Source organism: Tamandua tetradactyla, chromosome 23, assembly GCF_023851605.1.
Source record: "Tamandua tetradactyla isolate mTamTet1 chromosome 23, mTamTet1.pri, whole genome shotgun sequence".
NCBI lineage: Eukaryota > Metazoa > Chordata > Mammalia > Pilosa > Myrmecophagidae > Tamandua > Tamandua tetradactyla.
Genome location: NC_135349.1, coordinates 19,854,288 through 19,877,725, shown reverse-complemented (window position 1 = coordinate 19,877,725; position 23,438 = coordinate 19,854,288). Strand labels below are relative to the sequence as shown.

Here is a 23,438-nt window from a genome sequence, read left to right as displayed (position 1 = left end):
CTGGGTGCGCACTCAGCTCCCATCCTGGCAGCTCTTTATTTCCCATGCAGGGTTTCAGTTACTCCATAGCCCTGAAGCCCATCTCCACCTCTCACCCTGGACCCTCCTCCACTGCAGACTATCCCTAGACGGGGACCAGGTCCCGGACTCAGGAGGTAGGTGGGGAGCTAGAAAGGGAAGGCTCAGCCCCGCACAGTTCTCCTACCTCCGCAGTGGGTCCAGCCTTTCTTACCTATCCCCAGCCCTACTCCACCATCCCTCAGTCTCGCCCTCCCCTCAGAGCCCCTTCAGAGTTGGTGCGGACCCTGGTGGGCTGCCTGGCAGCGGGTTAGGGGTCTGGCTAGACACCCCAGCTCAATGAGGGAAGCCCCCACCTACCTGTGCCCAGTGCTCTCTGGGATCTGTGCCGCTGTCACCCTCTGCTCAGCTCAAAGGAGGCGCCTCACCCCGCGCGCCTATGTGGGTTCTCATCCGTAAAGCCCCAGTGTTAGAAAAACTGCAGATTTCTGAGTAAGTAGACACCTAAAGGGGTATGTATTAGGGTTTCCCATGGAAACAGAGCCATAGGGTATTATATGCAAATATGAGGATATTCATGATAGCAATTGGCTCTGGCCGTTGTGGGGATTGGCAAGTATGACTTCCATGGGATAGTCTGCAGGCCCGGAACCTGATGGGTTTCCAGGAATCTCCCAAGACAAGCTGGCTGGTGCGGGGGGGTGGGCAGAGGAACACAGGCCCTTTGGTGGGTCATGGGGGATGTGGTGAATGGTCCACACTCCTGCTGGGGAGACGGGGGCCCAGGAAGTTGAGGTTTGTGGTGTTTGTTGTGGAGCAGATCTGGCTGATGGGGCTCAGTTCGCTGGCCTCAGCATCCTCCTCTGTTACGGAATGGGGCTGGGGCAGAGGGGCAGTGCCAGGTTTGATCACTTGTTCACTTCTGGGGAGCTCCATTTATTGTTTCCAAGGAGGGAGCAAATTGTGTGTGTGCCGAACTGTACACACAATACCACACGCACACATGCACACTCATAGAAACACTTCTTGCTCCGTTCTGGAGGGACACTTGAAAGGTCACCGCTGAGTATATTTATTTATGAGATTGTAAATGATTTAAAGATTTGCATGTACTTTTCTTTCTTTTTATTATCATTTGTTTGGTTTTTTGGTCTGGGAATCAATCCCGGATCTCCTGCATGGAAGGTAAGCATTCTACGACTGAATCACCCATGCGCCGTATAATATACTTTTTATAGTTAGGAAAATATGGCCCTAAATTATTAAAGGCAGTATAAAGAAATTCTGCATCCTTTTTTATGAATTCATTGAAATGGGAAAATGGATGATGACAGGAAAAAAAGCAGCTGGATACAGGAGGGTAGGAAAATAATGCCTAGAGACCCGGGTGCAGGTCTTTCTTGCTGTTCCTGACCGTGCATGCCACCTCCTGACTGTCCATGCGCATGAGCGGCCCTGAGTGTGTGTGCCTCGCCCCTACTGTCCACACACACAAGCAAGCCTAACCGTGTGTGCTTCTCCCCAGGTCGTTCACATGCACAAGCCACACTTCCTGGCCTTGCTCTGTGAGTGGTTCGGGGTAAGAATATGAAGTCTCCATGGCACACGTGGACAAGTTTGTCAAGTAAGTGACTGTGGGCCTCCTGGGGGCTGAGGAAGGCGTTTTCACGGCAATATTGTCCACAGATTTATCCTTTGGGCATGTTCTCACAATTTGCCCACAAGAGAAGATATTCCAAATGCCTGCCACTTCCCTAGGGTGGGCACAAAAAGCCAGCAACAGTCGCCTGACCCTGAAATGGTCTAGTGACTGTGTCCCTTGGGCTTGGATTAGAGTACTGGGCAGCATTTGTGTGGAGGACACCTTTGTGTGCCCTCTGGATGCCCCATGCTGTCCCCCTGCTGCCCATCCTACTCCATGACCGAGGGACAGGAGGAGAGTTTCAGTGGTCTTGGTGACTCCATGTCCTTGGTGAGTTTTGTAAGTACAGACAGAAAGCACTACAGGCTTTGTGCCACGAGCCAAGTGCATGCCTAGCACCTATAGGAGACTGGCTCCCCTCCTTGTCCTGTGTGGCGTCTCAGGTCGTCAGGCCCCATGGTCTGGGGAAGCTCCAGCAGTGGCAGCAAGGAGGCTCAGCTCTCGAGTCCCTGTTCAGGAGCAGGAATTCCCGTCTGTGGTTTTTGCACAGCGGCTACGGGAGGCTTCCCTCTAGGGCCCCTGCCCCAGCTTCAATCGATGGCCATGCGTGGGGCCCAGAGGAGGCCTGTCCTTTGCTCTGGGGCTCAGGGAGGCCTGGGATCTTTCGGTTACCCACGTCTTCCTCCTGAGAGTTCCTGGTTACGATGGTGTTCAAGTTTGCTAAAGCTGCCAGAAATGCATCAGCTTTTACAAAGGGGACTCATTAAGTTATGAGTTTGTCATGGTGAAGCCATGAAAATGTCCCAATTAAGATGCCAACAAGAGGACGTTTTCTTGGAGGAAAAGCTGTCAGCATCTGGAACACTGTCAGCTGGGAAGGCCTATGGCTGTGTTTGCTGGTCCTTGCTCCCTGTTTGTTGCTTTCAGTTTCTGATTCCAGTGGCGTCCTCTGTAAGCACGTGTGGGACTTAGCTTCTCTGGAATAGACTTTGCATGGGTTTCATCTCTTAGCATCTCCTGGGGCCATTTCTGTCTGCATCTCCAAATGTCATGGTGGTGTCATCTCCCTGCATCAGCTCTGAACTCTTTGTGAGCACTTTTAAGGACTCTGGTAAACTAAGACCCACCTTAAATGGGTGGGGGCGGCACATTCTCATGGAAATATCTAATCAAAAGATCTTGCCCACAATATGTCTGCTCTGACAGGAGTAGATTAAAAGAGCCTGTTTTTTTCTTCCCTCACATCGACGTGAACTGTCCTGAGCCTGCCTTTCCTTCTTTCTGTCTTGTAGGGAGATGCAGCCCTGTGCGTCTCGCCCTGGCCTGCCCTGTCCTGTGGTGGCTGCACCTTATCTAAGTCTGGGGGGCAGAGGATGGCCTCCCCAGCTGATGGCTCACAACGAGTCTGCAGAGGGAGCCTGGGCCACCCACAGGCCCCATGTCACTTTCCCACAGTAACGACGGATGGTGGGTAAGTTCAACTGTCCACACGAAGGGTCGTGAGCACTTCACAAGATCCCGTTCAGGAAAGAGGTCTGCCATGGCCATCCTTGCAGGGGCAGGCCCCCACCCCCACTCCCCCACCCCTGCACACACCCAGCCTTTCAGGAAGCTCTAGTGGCATAGCTGGGAGCAGTGGAGGACAGTACCTGGGGACCAGGGTAAGCCCCCTGCCCACAGACTGTGCTGCCTCGTGGGCTTCCGTTTGGCCTGTGAGGGCTGTGACTCTGCCTGTGGTGCCCCCAGATGTGAGTCTCAGCCTTGACACAGCACAACTCCAAGGGTGGGTCAGCCTCGGCAGGGGTCCCACTGCAGTTCCATCTTATGTGAGCAGCGGGTCTGTCCTGGGGTTCCCAGGGGTACTTGCCCCCACTGGGGTGTGGGCCAGCAATTCAGGCTCATCTGTAGGTAGAGAGTTGGGGAATTCTGTCCAAGCTGCCTTCATTGAAATGTGAATGCCATGTGGTCACGTGGGAGCCCACTCTGAGGAGCTGTGTTCTCATGTTTCCCAGGGCACGTGTTGGGATCCCTGCCACAAGGCACCATCAAGTGCCCTGAGGTGGCCAGGCCAGGGGCCCACTTGGGGCCGATGTCCTGGGGAAAGAGGGAGCTTTCCCTTTCAGGACTCTGTACTGAATAGCCAGCTGGTCCTCAGGAAGATGAGGCTGGGAGGCCGAATTGGGGAGAAAGGAAGATCTTTTAGGGGGTATCAAGGAGGGAAGGGCCCCAGGGTTGGGGAGACTGTGCGGCCTGGGTGACTGGGTCTGCAGAGCTGACCAGGTCCTCCTGGGGCTGCCGTCCCCTCTGGGCTGGGTATCGGGCCCAGCCCAGCCTCCATGTACTCCTGCATGTTCCCTTGCGTGGCTTTTTATCAGGTTATGGAGGGAGGCCAAATTGGCACTTGTCTAGGCCTTGGGGTGAGAACCTGAGCTCAGTGATATGACTGCGCTTTGTCAGCCACAGCTTTGGTTGGTTTAGGTGAGGCCGTGTGCATGGTGGGCCTGCCCGGGACAGCACTGGGTGTGGACAGTGCCAGGGAGTGGACAGCTTGAAGTGTGGACAGGGCCAAGTGCTTGGACAGTGCTGGGTGTGTGCACAGCATTTGAGTGCTCAGGACATCATGGGGTGTGGACAGTGCTGGGTGCTTAGAACAGCGCTGGGTGCTGAGGACAGTGCTGGGTTCTTAGGACAGGGTGGGGTATGAACTGTGTCAGGTGTGGACAGCACTGCACGTGGACAGCACTGCATGTGGACAGCACCTAAGTGTTAGCTGCTGCTGCCTCCTCTCCCCTGCAGGCAGTCTGTGTTTGCTCAGCCCAGGCCTGTGCAGCCCAAGTCAGTCAGTCCATCCAGCTCTCATCTGTTACAAGGAGCCTGGAGAGAGATCTGTGTCGCTTCACTTGCTTTCAGTCAGTGCATCCGGTGGGCTTCACTGCTGGCTTGAGGGGATGATGATGGTGAAGGTGAGGAGTGGTGGTCAGCGGGGTCTCTTTCCGAGGTGGGGCTGCATGGATCAGCTGGGCTTGGGGTCAGTTGGAGCAGAAGCCCTGACACCCATCCAGCCTGGTGGTTGGGTCTCCAAGATGGCACTGCACGTGGGCCTTGGCCCCCATGCTGGCCTGCTTGGCCCCCACCTGGCAGCAGCGAGCCCTGACCTGCCCTCTGTTCCCCAGCTCAGAGTCTCTTGTGGCTCTCATTTCCCTGAGAAACCCCCCATAGCATAATAATGTTTTCAGCATCCTCCCAGCCTGGGCTCCCTCCCCCAGAGCATCTCTGGTCCCAGCTTGGTCCTTGGTCCCAGCCACTGCTGACTCCTGTGCAGTTATTGAAATAACCTGAATGCTCCTACCCCAGAGCCCATTCTTGTGCTGTCCCTGGGACACTTCCTCGCAGGAAATACATGGACACCCCGCACCTCCATGTAACCTCTACCATGGTGTCCTGTGGTCAGGAAGGCTGCTGGCCAAAGGATCTGGAGCAGCCCTTGCTGCTCTTCCACTCTTCTGGGGTGTTGTGCTCAGGGAATGTGTTTGGGTTCATGGCTGAGTCCCCAGAGGCTGAGTAGTGTTGGGTGTGGGAGGGCCCACATCCTCCATCTGTGGATTAAGTGCAAGTACCTGTTATCCCCAGCATGAAGCAGTGGTCCACCTGTGCGGAGCTCATGGGTGAGTCAGGTCGAGCAGCCAGATGGGTGTCCTGGGGATGTAGCTGTCTGAAGTCATGGGCTGGCGAGCTCCCCAGGTGGCGAGATTGGTACTGGCCTGGCCTGGGTAGAAGCTGTCCTGGAAGGTTCATGGAGCCAAGGAGGACTTGCAGGAGAAGGACAGGTTGCGTGTCCCGGGTGGGGACTGCTCTTTACCCGGTGGCCCAGCCTCCCAAGGCCCTGACTCCTTCTTGTGGCTGCCTGAGAGGTTATCTCTGTCCCACAGGGTCCTGGCAGAGAGCAGAGGCCACAGACCGTCAGGAAGGCCGTGACCTCCTAGTGGGTGAGCACAGGGCCATGGGCTGTACTGTTCGGTTTCTGTGTTGCAACGTTAAACGTGCTGGGTCTCCTGCAATGTTTGGTGAATCCGCACCCCAAGAACATTTCTGTTTGGATTCTATTATGAATTGCCAGTGAGTTTTAAGAGTCTCCAATTCCATTCTCCAACCATGGGAAATAGAACATTAGCTTTGTATCTAGAAAAGGGTCAAGGAGTGGAAACTGGTGTGCCCTGGAGGGCCACTGAGAACACGCTGTGCCACACACCAAGCCCTAACCAACATTGTGGGGCATTCAAGGACTCAGACAGTAAGACCCAGGCCCTGGTGTCTGCTGTCCTGCTGCCCTGGGGAGACTGTGTCCCTGCTGCTGTGACACTGATGCTACAATTCCCCCCAGGACCTGGAAGATAGAGGCTGCTGCCTCTCACAGGCCCTTGAGACTCACTGGCACAGCCGCTCTGTCCTGCCCACCTGCCCGGGGCCTCTGCACGCTCCGTTGCCCCAGCCTTCTCCCACCGATGCTCTCTCTTGCTTGCAGGGTCTCCTACTTCCTACCATTGCATCATGCCTCCTGCTTAGTGCCCTCCTGCTGTACCCACCACAATGCCACATGAGGGTGGGTCCTGTCGCACTCACAATGTACCAGTGGTGTCAGCAGCGATGCTCGGTGTTAGCACCTGTGCATGTCAGGCCCCATGACTGCAGCCATGCAGGAGCAGTGATGGCGATGTGGCTTCAACACGGGGCTGTGAGTGTGTCGAGACCCGTCCATAGGGAAGCAAGATCTGCACACTTGTGGTTGCCAGGGTGGATCCCAATTAATTGGGAGGCCTCTACCAGCTGGCCTTCAGGTCACAGTTATGTGCTCATGTGCCCCTGGGAGCCGTGGGCTGGGCTGAGCCTGGGGATTCCCGGCGTCAGGGAGGAGTGCTCCCCAAAGACACCCATCTTGAAACCTGGGTCCACACATGACACAGAGATGGGTCTGGCATCGTGCAGCTTGGACAGTGTCAGGCCTCCGGAGGGTCCAGGAAGCCTCTGGACTCACTTGCACCTCCCCTGGAGGGCCTTTCTGCCGTGGCCCTCAGGACAGGCGTGACTCCCTGGGCGTGATTTGGTCGAGTCCTTCCCTGGCCCCTAACTACAGTGCTACTGTTCTTGAACTCCATTGGATTTATTTTTTCTGTTCCATGGAGCAATTTAACATGGCACCATCCAACCCCATTACTCCCTGCCCGGTTCCTCCTGTTCTTTGTGACTTAACCTAGAGAAGATATCCGTGAGGAGGAAGAGTTTCTTTGTGTGTCCTATAATAGGGATACCAGTAGGTAGGTCATTCATGTTTAAGTTGCTTTTCATGTCAGTTCAGATCCAAGGGTACTACTATTCCCCAGCTCAAAAGTCTTACATAGACCCAAAGGTAGAATACCTCACTGAAATTTGCCCTGTGATCTCAGTTTAAACAATCCTATTTGGAAGCTCAAGTTTTTGTACATCAACCCAAATTACAACAACTGATTTACCATACAACTGTTAATGTAAATACAGCAAAGAATACAATTAAAATAAGCTATTTTCTCTTAACTTGCCAGTGAGTCAGAGCTAAGGAATTCAATTACAGAATATACTTCTAGAGGCAACTAAAAATTGCCTTAATTTTTCATCTCCACGAATAATTCTTTTGTGAAATGAGCATATTACAGTGTAGGAAGGGAAAGGAATGGGTTATTGTGTCACTGGCTTTGGGTAAGTTGGCTCAATCATGTTATTCATTGAAATGTTTCATCTGTTTTTTCTGAGTTCTGCTATTAAGCAGTGGATTTCAGAAAATAATTTACTTTTAGTTTTTTTGATGACTTATTTTATAGTTTTAAACCTGTTTCATGGTCCTGATGTTATGTTGCTTTCTCTCCTTCCTGGAACTCTGGGGATAATTCCGATACCTTCTGAGAGCAAGGCACTGGTAGAATTCAGGCTTGGGGTTCAGATTGCCTGGGCTTGAACCCTGGCATAAGACAGAAGTGTTATGTTAAGTGCACAAAATGTCTATTTCCTCTCTTAGACAGGAAATAATAATGTATCCACCTTGTCATGTTGTTCGAGGACCATGGCCTGACAAGGGAAATGTTTAAACTAGGGCCTCTTGCATCCTTTATATGCAGTAAATGTTCATTGTTATCTTAGAATCAGTCTCTTTTCCCCATGATACCATGCAGGTAATATCAGACTGGAAGCTAGGATTCTTGAATTTCTAGGATCCACCCTCTCGTCAATACATGCCTGAAATCTTTGACATGGTTCCTCTTTATAAATGGCTTGATTCTGCCTTTCCTACAGATCTCCTGGGATTAATTTAAGGATCAGGTGAGATAGTGTGTGATTTGGTTTCATAGGGTCTGGCAAGTTTAGGAACTCAGTAAATTGTTGTTGAATTGGGATCTCCAATAATCTTGTTGCTGGATTTTTAGATGAAGGGTCACCTTGGAATTTATGCTATTACATTTGCAATCACTAAGCACACTCCCCAGGGATTTTTTGTCAGATATTGGGGATATTGGGCTTATAGTTTGGGGGTGCCACCTATATATGGTATTGCTGGTTTAATTGGGGAGTTTTAAGGTTTATATCTTCATTCCCTCTGTTAAGAGAACATTTTCCTATAAGTTTAACTAGTCTTTGGAAATAGTACTTTAATGATCCCATAGTACTTTATGCTATGACTATAATATATCTGTTTTCCTGTTGCTAGGCACTTAACTGGTTTTCAGTATTGAATCATGATAACCAATGCAGTAACATCTTTCTTTGCATGCTCCTTTTTTTCATGTATTTGATTATGTTTCTTGGGATGGATTTGTAGACTTGAAATTATTGGGGTTGAATGATTTGAGTTACATAAACCTCTTGAAAGATATGAAACAACTCTCTGGAGACATTGTAATAATTTATAATAGGAAGTGTGAAATGTGTGCCATCTCACCACATTCAGTGGCATCAAGTATTATCTTCTGTTCTCTTCTCCTATTTGAATTCCCAATGATAACTGGTCATCGTTTTCTTTTCTTTTAAAAATGAAGATGGGGTGCACAGGTGGTTCAGGGGTAGAATGCTCACCTTCCATGTGGGAGACCTGGGTTTGATTCCTGGACCATGCACCTAAAAAAAAAACGGAAAATGAATGTAGCATTATTTTCTGAATTACTTTAGGCATATAAAAATACTAAAATAACTGACAGTATAAAAACTTGTTGTTTCCTAGAGTAAGAATACCACGTATCCCTGCAGCAAATGGTGTGGGATTCACAGAAGGTCCAGTCTGATCTGAAATCCTGATTTCATTTTTTTTTATTAATTAAAGAAAAAACAGAAATTAACACAACATTTAGAAATCATTCCATTCTACAAATGCAATCAGTAATTCTTAACATCATAACATAGATGCATGATCATCATTTCGTAGTACATTTGCATCGATTTAGAAAAAGAACTAGCAAAACAACAGAAAAAGATATAGAATGTTAATATAGAGAAAAAAATAAAAATAATAATAATAGTAAAAAAAAAAAGACACAAACAAACAGACAAACAAAAGAAATACCTATAGCTCAGATGCAGCTTCATTCAGTGTTTTAACATGATTACTTTACAATTAGGTATTATTGTGCTGTCCATTTTAGAGTTTTTGTATCTAGTCCTGTTGCACAGTCTGTATCCCTTCAGCTCCAATTACCCATTATCTTACCCTGTTTCTAAGTCCTGTTGGTCTCTGTTACCAATGACATATTTCAAGTTTATTCTCGAATGTCGGTTCACATCCATGGGACCATACAGTATTTGTCCTTTAGTTTTTGGCTAGACTCACTCAGCATAATGTTCTCTAGGTCCATCCATGTTATTACATGCTTCATAAGTTTATCCTGTCTTAAAGCTGCATAATATTCCACCATATGTATATACCACAGTTTGTTTAGCCACTCGTCTGTTGATGGACATTTTGGCTGTTTCCATCTCTTTGCAATTGTAAATAACGCTGCTATTAACATTGGTGTGCAAATGTCCGTTTGTGTCTTTGCCCTTAAGTCCTTTGAGTAGATACCTAGCAATGGTATTGCTGGGTCATATGGCAATCCTATATTCAGTTTTTTGAGGAATCGCCAAACTGCCTTCCACAGTGGTTGCACCATTTGACATTCCCACCAACAGTGGATAAGTGTGCCTCTTTCTCTGCATCCTCTCCAGCACTTGTCATTCTTGGTTTTGTTGATAATGGCCATTCTGGTGGGTGTGAGATGATATCTCATTGTGGTTTTGATTTGCATTTCTCTAATGGCCAGGGACATTGAGCATCTCTTCATGTGTCTTTTGGCCATTTGTACTTCCTCTTCTGAGAGGTGTCTTTTCAAGTCTTTTTCCCGTTTTGTAATTGGGTTGGCTGTCTTTTTGTTGTTGAGTTGGACAATCTCTTTATAAATTCTGGATACTAGACCTTTATCTGATATGTCGTTTCCAAATATTGTCTCCCATTGTGTAGGCTATCTTTCTACTTTCTTGATGAAGTTCTTTGATGCACAAAAGTGTTTAATTTTGAGGAGCTCCCATTTATTTATTTATTTCTTCAGTGCTCTTGCTTTAGGTTTAAGGTCCATAAAACCGCCTCCAATTGTAAGTTTCATAAGATATCTCCCTTCATTTTCCTCTAACTGTTTTATGGTCTTAGACCTAATGTTTAGATCTTTGATCCATTTTGAGTTAACTTTTGTATAGGGTGTGAGATACGGGTCTTCTTTCATTCTTTTGCATATGGATATCCAGTTCTCTAGGCACCATTTATTGAAGAGACTGTTCTGTCCCAGGTGAGTTGGCTTGACTACCTTATCAAAGATCAAATGTCCATAGATGAGAGGGCCTATATCTGAGCACTCTATTCGATTCCATTAGTCGATATATCTATCTTTATGCCAATACCATGCTGTTTTGACCACTGTGGCTTCATAATATGCCTTAAAGTCTGGCAGCGTGAGACCTCCAGCTTCATTTTTTTTCCTCAAGAAACTTTTAGCAATTCGGGGCACCCTGCCCTTCCAGATAAATTTGCTTATTGGTTTTTCTATTTCTGAAAAATAAGTTGTTGGGATTTTGATTGGTATTGCATTGAATCTGTAAATCAATTTAGGTAGGATTGACATCTTAACTATATTTAGTCTTCCAATCCATGAACACGGTATGCCCTTCTATCTATTTAGGTCTTCTGTGATTTCTTTTAACAGTTTTTTGTAGTTTTCTTTGTATAGGATTTTTGTCTCTTTAGTTAAATTTATTCCTAGGTATTTTATTCTTTTAGTTGCGATTGTAAATGGGATTCGTTTCTTGATTTTCCCATCAGCTTGTTCATTGCTAGTGTATAGAAATGCTACAGATTTTTGAATGTTAATCTTGTAACCTGCTACTTTGCTGTACTCATTTATTAGCTCTAGTAGTTTTGTTGTGGATTTTTCTGGGTTTTCGATGTATAGTATCATATCATCTGCAAACAGTGATAGTTTTACTTCTTCCTTTCCAATTTTGATGCCTTGTATTTCTTTTTCTTGTCTAATTGCTCTGGCTAGAACCTCCAACACGATGTTGAATAATAGTGGTGATAATGGAAATCCTTGTCTTGTTCCTGATCTTAGGGGGAAAGTTTCCATTTTTCCCCATTGAGGATATTAGCTGTGGGTTTTTCATATATTCCCTCTATCATTTTAAGGAAGTTGCCTTGTATTCCTATCTTTTGAAGTGTTTTCAACAGGAAAGGATGTTGAGTCTTGTCAAATGCCTTCTCTGCATCAATTGAGATGATCATGTGATTTTTCTGCTTTGATTTGTTGATATGGTGTATTACATTAATTGATTTTCTTATGTTGAACCATCCTTGCATAGCTGGGATGAATCCTACTTGGTCATGATGTATAATTCTTTTAATGTGTTGTTGGATTTGATTTGCTAGAATTTTGTTGAGGATTTTTGCATCTATATTCATTAGAGAGATCGTCCTGTAGTTTTCTTTTTTTGTAATATCTTTGCCTGGTTTTGGTATGAGGGTGATGTTGACTTCATAGAATGAATTAGGTAGCTTTCCCTCTGCTTCGATTATTTTGAAGAGTTTGAGGAGAGTTGGTACTAATTCTTTCTAGAATGTTTGATAAAATTCACATGTGAAGCCGTCTGGTCCTGGACTTTTCTTTTTAGGAAGCTTTTGAATGACTGATTCAATTTCTTTACTTGTGATTGGTTTGTTGAGGTCATCTATGTCTTCTTGAGTCAAAGTTGGTTGTTCATGTCTTTCCAGGAACCCGTCCATTTCATCTAAATTGTTGTATTTATTAGCGTAAAGTTGTTCATACTATCCTGTTATTACCTCCTTTATTTCTGTGAGGTCAGTGGTTATGTCTCCTCTTCCATTTCTGATCTTATTTATTTGCATCCTCTTTCTTCTTCTTTTTGTCAATCTTGCTAAGGGCCCATCAATCTTATTGATTTTTTCATAGAACCAACTTCTGGTCTTATTGATTTTCTCTATTGTTTTCATGTTTTCAATTTCATTTATTTCTACTCTAATCTTTGTTATTTCTTTCCTTTTGCTTGCTTTGGGGTTAGTTTGCTGTTCTTTCTCCAGTTCTTCCAAGTGGACAGTTAGTTCCTGAATTTTTGCCTTTTCTTCTTTTCTGATATAGGCATTTAGGGCAATAAATTTCCCTCTTAGCACTGCCTTTGCTGCGTCCCATAGGTTTTGATATGTTATGTTTTTGTTTTCATTCACCTCGAGGTATTTACTAATTTCTCTTGGATTTCTTCTTTGACCCACTCGTTGTTTAAGAGTGTGTTGTTGAGCCTCCACATATTTGTGAATTTTCTGGCACTCTGTCTATTATTGATTTCCAACTTCATTCCTTTATGATCCGAGAAAGTGTTGTGTATGATTTCAATCTTTTTAAATTTGTTAAGACTTGCTTTGTGACCCAGCATATGGTCTATCTTTGAGAATGATCCATGAGTACTTGAGAAAAAGGTGTATCCTGCTGTTGTGGAATGTAATGTCCTATAAATGTCGGTTAAGTATAGCTCATTTATAGTAATATTCAGATTCTCTATTTCTTTATTGATCCTCTGTCTAGATGTTCTGTCTATTGATGAGAGTGGTGAATTGAAGTCTCCAACTATTATGGTATATGTGTCTATTTCCCTTTTCAGTGTTTGCAGTGTATTCCTCACGTATTTTGGGGCATTCTGGTTCGGTGCATAAATATTTATGATTGTTATGTCTTCTTGTTTAATTGTTCCTTCTATTAGTATATAGTGTCCTTCTTTGTCTCTTTTAACTGTTTTACATTTGAAATCTAATTTGTTGGATATTAGTATAGCTACTCCTGGTCTTTTCTGGTTGTTATTTGCATGAAATATCTTTTCCCAACCTTTCACTTTCAACCTATGTTTATCTTTGGGTCTAAGATGTGTTTCCTGTAGACAGCATATAGAAGAATCCTGTTTTTTAATCCATTCTTCCAGTCTATGTCTTTTGATTGGGAAATTCAGTCCATTAACGTTTAGTGTTATTACTGTTTGGATAATATTTTCCTCTACCATTTTGCCTTTTGTATTATATATATCATATCTGACTTTCCTTCTTTCTACACTCTTCTCCATACCTCTCTCTTCTGCCTTTTTGGTTCTGACTCTAGTGCTCCCTTTAGTGTTTCTTGCAGAGCTGGTCTCTTGGTCACAAATTCTCTCAGTGCCTTTTTGTCTGAGAATGTTTTAATTTCTCCCTCATTTTTTGAAGGGCAATTTTGCTGGATATAGGAGTCTTGGTTGGCAGGTTTTCTCTTTTAGTAATTTAAATATGTCATCCCACTGTCTTCTAGCTTCCATGGTTTCTGCTGAGAAATCTACACATAGTCTTATTGGGTTTCCCTTGTATGTGATGGATTGTTTTTCTCTTGCTGCTTTCAAGATCCTCTCTTTCTCTTTGACCTCTGACATTCTAAGTAGTAAGTGTATTGGAGAACACCTATTTGGGTCTATTCTCTTTGGGGTGCGCTGCACTTCTTGGATCTGTAATTTTAGATCTTTCATAAGAGTTGAGAAATTTTCGGTGATAATTTCTTCTATTAGTTTTTCTCCTCCTTTTCCCTTCTCTTCTCCTTCTGGGGCACCCACAACACATATATTTGTGCGCTTCATATTGTCATTCAATTCCCTGATCCCCTGTTCAAATTTTTCCATTCTTTTCCCTATAGTTTCTGTTTCTTTTTGGAATTCAGATGTTCCATCCTCCAATTCACTAATTCTAGCTTCTGTCTCTTTAAATCTACCATTGTAGGTATCCATTGTTTTTTCCAACTTTTCTACTTTGTCCTTCACCCCCATAAGTTCTGTGATTTGTTTTTTCAGTTTTTCTATTTCTTCTTTTTGTTCAGCCCATGTCTTCTTCATGTCCTCCCTCAATTTATCGATTTGCTTTTTGAAGAGGTTTTCCATTTGTTTGTAAAATCAATATTAGTTGTCTCAACACCTGTATCTCATTTGAACTATCAGTTTGTTCCTTTGACTGGGCCATATTTTCAATTTTCTGAGCGTGATCCGTTACCTTCTGCTGGTGTCTGGGCATTTAATCAGATTTCCCTTGGTGTAAGACCTCGCAGGGTGAAATATTTTTCTGTGAAATCTCTGGACTCTGTTTTTCTTATACTGCCCAGTAGGTGGCGCTCGTGCCTCTCATCTGTCTGCGGGTCCCAGCAGTAAAAGATGCTGTGGGTCCTTTAACTTTGGAAAACTCTCGCTGTAGGGGGGCATGGCCAGCCGAAGCGGCTTGGGGGAGTGCCAATCCGAATCTCCCAACTGGCCCGGGGATCCACGCGCACGGACGTCGCAGCCTCCGCAGCTTGGGGGAATGCCTGTTCAAATTTCCCAGCCGGCCCGGGGCGCCAAGCATGGTGGGGGGGGGCGCCAGCCGCCGTGGCTTGGGGAAGTGTCTATCCACCGTTCCCAGCTGGACCAGGAAGCCCCGTGTTTGGAATGGATCCTGGACACCGTTCTCCACAGCTTGGGGCTCTCCGATCCAATTCCTCTAGCTGGTCCTGGGGGTTGTGCGTGGGGGGGGTGCCAGCCGCCGCGGCTGAAGGGGACCACCTGTCCAGTTCTCCCAGCCAGCCCGGGAAGGAGGGAGGGAGGGACTTCCGCTGCTTGCCACCCCGGCCCGGGGAAGCCCCACCCCTCGGCGATCTCACCGGAGCGGGTTCTCCCAGCCAGTCACCCATTCCAGAATGGGGTACACTGTCTTCTTGGTCTCTGTCGTGGCTCCGGGAGCTGTTCTGAATCATTTCTACTTCTCTAGTAGCTGTTCTGGAGGAGGAACTGAGAACCGCGCGTCTTACTACGCCGCCATATTCTCCGGAAGTCCCGATTTCATTTTGAAGACCTTCATTCGGAACAAACCCTGAATTACTTGGCTGAAATAAAGGAGGTACAGAAATTTGCTTCTCACATGGTTTGTGTTCTCATCGTGAGTGACTCTAGAAGGATATATAAAGACAGGTGAACTGTGGCCATGGATAGTCCGGCCATGGAGAGGTTGGACATGGGAGATGGTATAGGTTCTGGAGGAGAGCTGGGCCTGCTCAGACAGCCGATCCTCATTTTCCAAACTGGGTAAACTAAGGGGTTTGGGTTTGCAGGACCCAGTTCCCTGCTGCTATCTCAGAGGCTCTGGGAGAAGACGTACAGGCACCGTTCCCTTTCTTTACTTGGTGTATGAATAAGCACTTCTGCTTTGGATGGTACAGCATCTAAGACCAGCCCATCTTTCTACTCTGTATCCACTGGAACCTCCTCTAGACCCCCACCTCCAGGGTGAGTGCCTGTCTAGGCAGTTTGTAGGTCATGCTTGAGCTACTGAAGGTTTGGGAAGGGTCCATTTTCTTTTGGGAGCTTGGTCCATGCTCAGGGCATGTGCCAGGCCAAATGCAAGACCCTCGGGAAGATTCTCTTGGATTTTGCATATTCCTTCCTGAGTTCCAACTACCCAGCACTTCCTGTTAGTGCTTTCAATGGATAAATGCGGTCACTGCTTTTGTGTAAGCTGTTGCTTTCTACCTCTGGACTCCTGGTTGCTCCCTTCCCCCGACTTATCTCCAGTACACGGTCCCTGGAGATCTTGTTTACCTTGTCTGAGACCATGTAGACCTGATGCACTGGACCTGACTTCTGAGCCCAGCCCATAGTCACACAACCTGCTTGTTCCCAGGGCTGGGCATGGCATTACATAAGACCGTTCCAGGTAGCTGTCATGCTTGGCTGCGATAGAAGCAGCTTTATGCTTCTTGTCTCACACCTGGCAACCTTCGCCTGATTTTATTTGCCATCCACCTTCTGTAGGACTTTTAACTGTGATCCCTGACCCTTCTCGCAGGTGCTGTTATAGGTGGCCTATGCAAACCCTGCTGGCTGACTTTTACCGCAATTTACTTTATACTCTATGACCCTATTTTCTTATTGTTTTCAAATGTAGCTTGAGTGAAGCTGTATGCAACTTTTATCTTCCAAAGGTAAATATTTCTAGGTTAGAACTAAAAGGACAATTGTTGGCAAATACTTGTAGGAATGCTCTAGAAATTGCTCAGGAGTCCTTAGAAATCAGACACCATGATGATTAGTTTCCCCATAGCACATTACCACATGTTTTTTGGCTTCAAACAATACGTATTTATTTTCTTGGTTGAGGGTTCCAAACTGGGTCTCACTGGGCTAAAATCAAGATGGCGGCAGAACTGCATTCCTTCAGGAGGTTCCAGGGGACAGTCTGTTTCCTAGCATTGTCTAGTTTCTAGAAGCCATCCACATTCCTTGATGCTGGGTTTCCTTCATCTTTAAAGCATACAGTGGTTGTACAAGTGTTTCTCACTGTGAGAACCTTATGTGATTTCATTGTACCCACTAGATAAAGCAGAACAAGCTCCCTGTTTTAGATCCAGCTAATGAATGATCCCTATTCTGTTAGGATGTGGATATCTTCTAGGATCATTACTCTGCCTACTGAACCACATGAGTCCCTTTCCCAACTCCCTGGCCACTGTCCCTTGGGCTCTGCCCTGCAGTTACGTCTACTTCCTGAATGTGACCCTCTCCTATCCTGCCTGGTATTTCTGCAGTGCTACCTCTGTCCTTTCCTTCTTCCACTTCCTGACAGAAAGCCGATTCATGGGTGGGCCACAGTTGCTCAGCAGGCAGAGTTCTCACCTGCCATGCCAAAGATCCAGGTTCAATTCCCAGTGCCTGCCCACGCAAAAATAAAAAATAAAAAGAAGAAAGCAGATGCATCCATCAAGAGCCTGTTCTAACCCACGACCTCTGTCATGACCTGTCTCCTCTATTCTTCCCTGTTAGAAGAATCCCCAGGGATGGAGATGACTCTCCATATGTCTTCCTGTTACTGGCCTGTGAGTTTCCTAAGGGCAGGGACTAAGCTTTATTTTTCTTACATCTCCAGTGCCTAGTATATTGTATTTGCTGAGAATTTTCTTTAACTCAGAAAAACAAATGAACAAAGCAAATAAGCGGACTTGTGGTTTTGTTAGTCACATGTGACTCGTTTAAATCTGGATATTAAAGGAACATAGAAAGTTAATTTATGGGTTCTCAGTACTTTTTGATAATTGCCATGAATTGAATTTCTGAAAGGCACCACCACAGTTATTGTAAAACTATGTAATAGGAGGATGTGGCCCATTCTGACACAGACATACATTTTTATGGAACTGTATCAGAGAAACTGCTTATGGATGTTGTTTATGGTAATAAAGGTGATTTCATCCACAGATGTCAAAAACCATTTCTAACTCAGAACGCCAATTTGAGTCCTTCCAATTTCCTCCAGTTTTGATAATTAGAAAAGAAAAATTTCCAGGTAAAGCAATTCTTTTAGTACAAAGTATAGCTTAAACAGGGATTGCTTTCCATGCTTTCTTTTGGCACTTGTGTGAGAATTGATAAATGTCGTGCCCTCCTTGGCCGTGGACTTGAAGAGTCAGTTCTTTTTACCTCTGAGCTATCCTGGAAACTGTAATTTTCTTCTTTAACTCCGAAAGTCTCAAGTCAAGGTAAATTCACACAAAATGTCTAAACAACACTTCTAACCCATCAGACTTCTACCTCTTCAACCCAGCAAATTCCAGAGCATTTTTCTTTTGCAACATTGTGGAATTATTCTTAGAAGAGAAACACTGTAGGAAAAAACTTCACTTTGACATATTTTTAATATTCTTGCCAGATTCCAACAGATAGTTCTTAGAGCAGATGGTGTGTTCAGTCTTGTCTAGTGTATCTGAGAACGAAATGAAGGTCACCCTGGAGACGGCCCCTCCAGTGGACAGAAGCTGAAGACTACCTCATCTGTGCCGTCAGCTTGTCCCAAATCTACAAACAGGCATCAGCCAATATTAACCATTCTTCACTGTTGCATGCCATGTTTTTATGAACATGCAATCCATTCCCTTCACCCCCAAGTCTTTCAATTGTGTGATTTTACCTCCTTTCCAGGGAAAGGACTTGGACTCCCCACACCCTGGGTCTTAGGTGCAGCCGTCCTGTTTGTACAGCCCCTGGCCTCAATCCATGAGTTTCTGAATGCCAGTTGGACCAAAAAGTCCATCTTCATCTGCTCCAAGTATTTGGTTTTAAAAAATTCCTGGCAACCAAGAGCCTCCTAGAACCACCATCTATCTGTATGTGAGATTTCTACCTGGGCTATTTTGATGCCTTGGACATTTGATGGAGAGATTTTGACACCTCTGAACAATATTCCCCTTTCCCCTCACTTCAGTAGTAACAAGACATGTGGTGCACAACAGTGATTGTGATTGGAAGGTACATAATGGGTCTTAACCAGAAATGCTCATGCAGCACAGAGCACTCACAGAGTACTCCATATAGTTATATGACTGATGATCTAAAGTACCCAGTTTTGGCTTGCTCAAAACTTTGTTTTTTAGGTGGAAGATGTATGAACTAGAAGTCCACCTGATCATTTCTTCTCATTCACCTTGCATGTTTTTTTCCCAGAGAACATATCTTTATTTCCCCCTAATATGTGTCATGGATAAAGGTCAAAATCCAAAATAGTGGATAAAACATTGGTAAAAACTACAGTGTCATGTTAACATGATAGCACTAAATTTGTCCTGCAGTAAAATGACCAGCATTGAAATGGTCTGTGGATACCTTTTGCTTTGTGCAGTACTGGGGAAATTGAATGCATGGTTAGTTTAGGATTATTTAGCACATATAAATGCACATCATGTCTTTCCCTGAGGTACACTTTTGGCATTAATGACCTAGTTTAGTGTAATGCTGATGATAAGCCACAATGCTAATTGCCTTTATTATTACCCTCCCCAAGTCCTTTGCATAAAATGGATTTTAGTACCTGCATACTAATTATGAGATATAGTTTAAAGAATGCAAATATAGTCTGGTTATCCTACCCATGTCATCATAGTCTAATTGCTTAGTTTTAAGATTATATTTCATTTTTAAAGAAATGCATATGGGTACTTTCTCTTTTGGGAATAGCAATGGGGAAAAGAACAAGAGAAATAGGGGATCAATGAAAATGTTATAATTTGTAACTAATTTCTAAGTAGAAATGAAATCAGAATGTGATTGTTAACAGATGTTTCAGTCCATCAACTGACAAAATCATCTATGGTCTAGCATCATCTGTTAATATTTTTTAACAAACTATGATTGTTTTAAATTTGTTATTATAAGAACTAGTATTTTCATTTCTAAATTTGCAGATGTTCCAACGGTGGCAAAAGAGTAACCTGCTTCACGAAATTATCATGGGGACTGCACAAAGCCTGAAGACTCTCATGGATCAGTTTGAAGAAGGAAGTGAGCTGTCGAAGGTGGCAGAAGCTTTGCACACTGTGCTTCTCCTCCTGGATGATAGATTGTCAGCAGCTGGCCCAATAGACCACCATGTATCTCCAAAGATATAAAGCACATTTTCTTGTTTCAATCATGTGTTAGGCTAGATAACACTGAATTTTAAAGAATGAATAATGATGCTATTGGAAGAGAATTCTGTAAAACTACAACTACTCATTGAATTCCTAGTCAGCATGGGATTAAATGGAAAATCCAAGTTTTTATTGGGGACTGTTAAGAGGTTCATAACTATTTTTAGCAATCTGGATGCCCGTTCAGATGTTGAAAAAAATCTAATGGGCAACAATACTTAAGAAGCTGTTAGCTTCTGGACTTTTAGGTTTTAAGATTTTGGCATTTGTTTAAAAATGAACCAAAACAGTTAGATGTACTTTTCTGTAAGGAACTACCTATTTCGATCTTTATTTTAGAAGTTTATATAGCTGCTGTGTTTATTGAAGGTCCAAAAATATTTTGAAATTGGAAAGAGGTGGTCACTTCTTTTCTCTCTTCTGAAGTCACAAGTTAAACATCCCAAGGCCTGACGCCTTCATATCCCACTGAGCATATCAGTGTTATAGACACTCTCTTCCTTGTGGTATTGTTTATTGGGTTGGTGTGGCTAAGTGGTGGCAGCTCTTTCTCCTGGCTGAGCCACACCCCTGACAGGTAGTGGACATTCCAAAGAGACTCTGGGCCCTTCAGCAGGGATTCTCCCTTCAGGGCCACGTGTCTGCTGCAGAGCGGCCTCACAGAGTAGGTAGGAGTGGTTACTTACTCATCCAAACCATATAATGTATTTTTACCCTCTTGCAGCAAATACAATCAAGGACAACCATTTCTTTCCCACTTTTCTATATGTTTCTGAGAACACTTCTACTTCCTACTCAATTTCACTCAGAGGGTCAGAGGAATGAGGGATCTCATACCACTTCATCCACTTCAGGAAATCAGGTCTCTATTTTCAGGAAAGAGAAGTGGTGGAAGTCTGGCCAGTGTTAGAAAACACAAGCATACAAAGGTAATGGAGTAGCAGCTTTGCCTTGTAGGATGAGCATGCCACCTGCTGTGGGGGGAAGGCTGACAGGACTCTCCTTGCTCTCTCTGAACCCTCTACAATGACCAGATCATCAGTTTACCTGCTACAGAACAGCAAAACTATGTGTCACACCTGTGCTTAACCCAGGGCTATCATGACACTGGAAAGAGACCTGTAGGAGCCAAGGGTTAATAGAAAACCTATGGAATTTATTGGGAGTGACTGGCTTCAGAGTGGCATTGGCAGTAACTGTGGAGACTGTTATCTGCTTACTTGGAGGACAGTGTGAGAGGGAGAAAATATTTTTTCTTAAGCCCCAAGGTCTTGTTAACTCTCTTGTATGTAGGGAGTAATATACTGAAAAGTAGGCATTCTATTTTACCACAAAATGTATGCATGCTTTTAGTCATGTAAACATATAGCAGGAACTAGTTAAGAATAAATTTGTCTGTAGTCTTTACTGCTAAACTTCAGACCCCGTGATCCCAGTCTCTCTCGTTTTACTTTAACATTCCTTAGGGTCATAACCGTGGCCAACAGATGGTGACCACAAAGGGACTCTAAGAAGGGACTACTCCACTTTCGTGTTAAAATATCCAAGGAAATTGAGTGTCTCTACATGCTGAGTATTCACCACAGGAGCAGACCTAGGTCATTTTTGTAAGTCTTTTTGAAGTTTAAAGTAATTTTAATTTTCTTGTAGCATCAGGGTAATGGGAAATCATAGCGGGCGAATGGAGAAGTATATTTGAGTGTTGAAAATATTGTTAGAAACTACAGGGGTCTCAATGAAGACTTCAGAGTCAGTAGAGCTCTTTTCTTTCATACAGAAGCATTGTTATTGGTTTCAGCGTCAAGGCCATAATGTTTTCTATTATTATGATAGATTTAAAAGATTGCTTCTTAACCATACCTTTAGCAGAACAAAAGAAAATTAATTTCTGAGCTTGTTCTTAATGATCTGCCTTCATATAAAAATTCATTTAAACCTGAGTCAGAAAATATTCAATAGGAACAATGCAGAACAAGTGTCAGTACTCATTTATGGTTCGTATGGAATTGTAACAGATTGGTCCCCTAAGGGGTATGCAATTCAGGATTGTAGTTCTGACTCAAAGTGTTCTGTTAAGTTACCTTGGTTTAATCTAAATAATTATTCTACTGAAATTTATACCAATGCTACAAATAAAATCTTGTGACAATGAATGGGAATGGCAGCCCCATCTCCTTTTGTTAGCTTAGACCCTTGACAAATAGCAATTTGGAAACTGGCCATGAGTTTAGCTCCTATTCATATTTGAAAAGGAAGTATATTATCAGAACTTTAAAACTGAAAATTCTTGTTAAAAACTATATATTGATGTTTCAAATATGTATTAACTAAAGTATTTTAAGTATTTAACCTTATTCTAACAAATCTAATTTTGATGGTAATTATGTGTGGCAAAATATTTGTTTAAAATAATGACTTAAGTATGAAAAATATAAAAGATGTTTTTTTATTAATAGGAAAAAGAGAATAGTTTTATCTTAAGATAAAATGAATAACTGTTACAAAATGAGAAAAATGTAGGACAAAGCCTGAACTAATATAATAATTGCTGAGGGGTTATAAAAATAGAAATTATAGTCAAAATCTAGAAAGATTTAATGAGTCTAAAATGACAATGTTTTCTTGGACTCTTAGTCTGTTCTAATGAAAAGATATTTAAAAAATTTTCTAGATAATCAGTGTAAAAAGCAGAGTCTGTGTTTTATCAAAATAACTTACGTTAACTTTTATCATGTCATTATCTGTATAAAAATACTGATTTTCTCCTGGATATCATTATACTGGCAAGATACCATTTCTTTTCTAGCCCCAAAGCAGGTGGCTTAATCTGTTAATCTAAGTAATACTGCTATAAATGAATCTATTACTGGCTAAATAATATTCAAATCATATAAATACCTAAATTCCTTTAAGCCAAAATATTTTAATGCTTTATCCAGTGTTTATATAAACTACATAAGTATAAATTAAATTTATCCCAAAATAATCATGACTTATGTTGGGAGCAGATCAAATTTGAGGGCTGAATGCAAGGAAAAAATATACTTGCAGAGTCTGTTCTGTTCACTTGATGTTGCCATTACATGCAACTGATGTTGCTATCACATGACCTTGGTAAGAAACAATTAAAATGTGCACTCTAGCTGGGAGGACTGGCTATCCTCCTACAAGAGGTGTACATTACTAAAGATATTTAGGTCCCAGGAAGCACCTCTTGGTCCCTAGCCAGTTCCCAGAGGACCTAACTGGGCCCAGTCTTGTAAGCAAATTGGAATTTGCCCAGTATTGTGGGAAAATATCATAAAAACTGCATGCACCAAATTTAAAATTAGCAAAAATTCACAACCAATTATAAAAAATCCTCATTTCTGCATTCATTTTCAATCAATCTAATCAATTCATTTTACAAAATCTGGTCATTTACTATAGGTACATGTCATTATTGACACTCTGCTTTCATTTTTGCTACCTGCCACTTTAAGGATTCCTAATTATATGTTACAGAACTTGTTTGATATTTTACAAGGTGATTCTGATTTATTAAGCAAAAGGCAGTTAACAACTGCGACTGGACAAGAATTAAAGTTGATTGAACAATGCATTCAAGAAGGACAGCTTGTTTAAATAGATTTAGAAAAGCCTGTTGATTTTATTATTTTCTTTACCTTGCAATCTCCCACAGGCCTATTTTGGCAAAATGGTGTTTTACAATGGATCTTTCTAACTAAACAATCGAG

The 23,438-nt window shown here is 43.5% G+C and overlaps 1 protein-coding gene across 32 annotated transcripts in view; it reads left to right on the top strand.

Moving 5' to 3' along the window:
* Positions 1-23,438, top strand: part of LOC143667178 (inositol polyphosphate-5-phosphatase A-like) — a 73,926-nt gene that overhangs the window by 35,923 nt on the left and 14,565 nt on the right. For 12 of the 32 annotated variants that reach the window (XR_013167914.1, XR_013167917.1, XR_013167927.1 and 9 more), the window contains 8 exons: positions 51-510; positions 1,544-1,642; positions 2,953-3,131; positions 4,457-4,623; positions 5,590-5,646; positions 15,018-15,146; positions 19,477-19,587; positions 21,168-21,308. Coding sequence is in view for 5 of the 32 variants with exons in the window: in XM_077141109.1 (XP_076997224.1) it covers positions 3,125-3,131; positions 4,457-4,623; positions 5,590-5,643 (228 nt within the window). In the remaining 27 variants the exon portion in view is untranslated. Of the gene's footprint in view, positions 1-50; positions 1,204-1,543; positions 1,643-2,952; positions 3,132-4,456; positions 4,624-5,589; positions 5,647-15,017; positions 15,147-19,476; positions 19,834-21,167; positions 21,309-23,438 lie in introns of those variants that run through there. The other 20 variants (XM_077141102.1, XM_077141107.1, XM_077141104.1 and 17 more) reach the window with 18 other exon arrangements.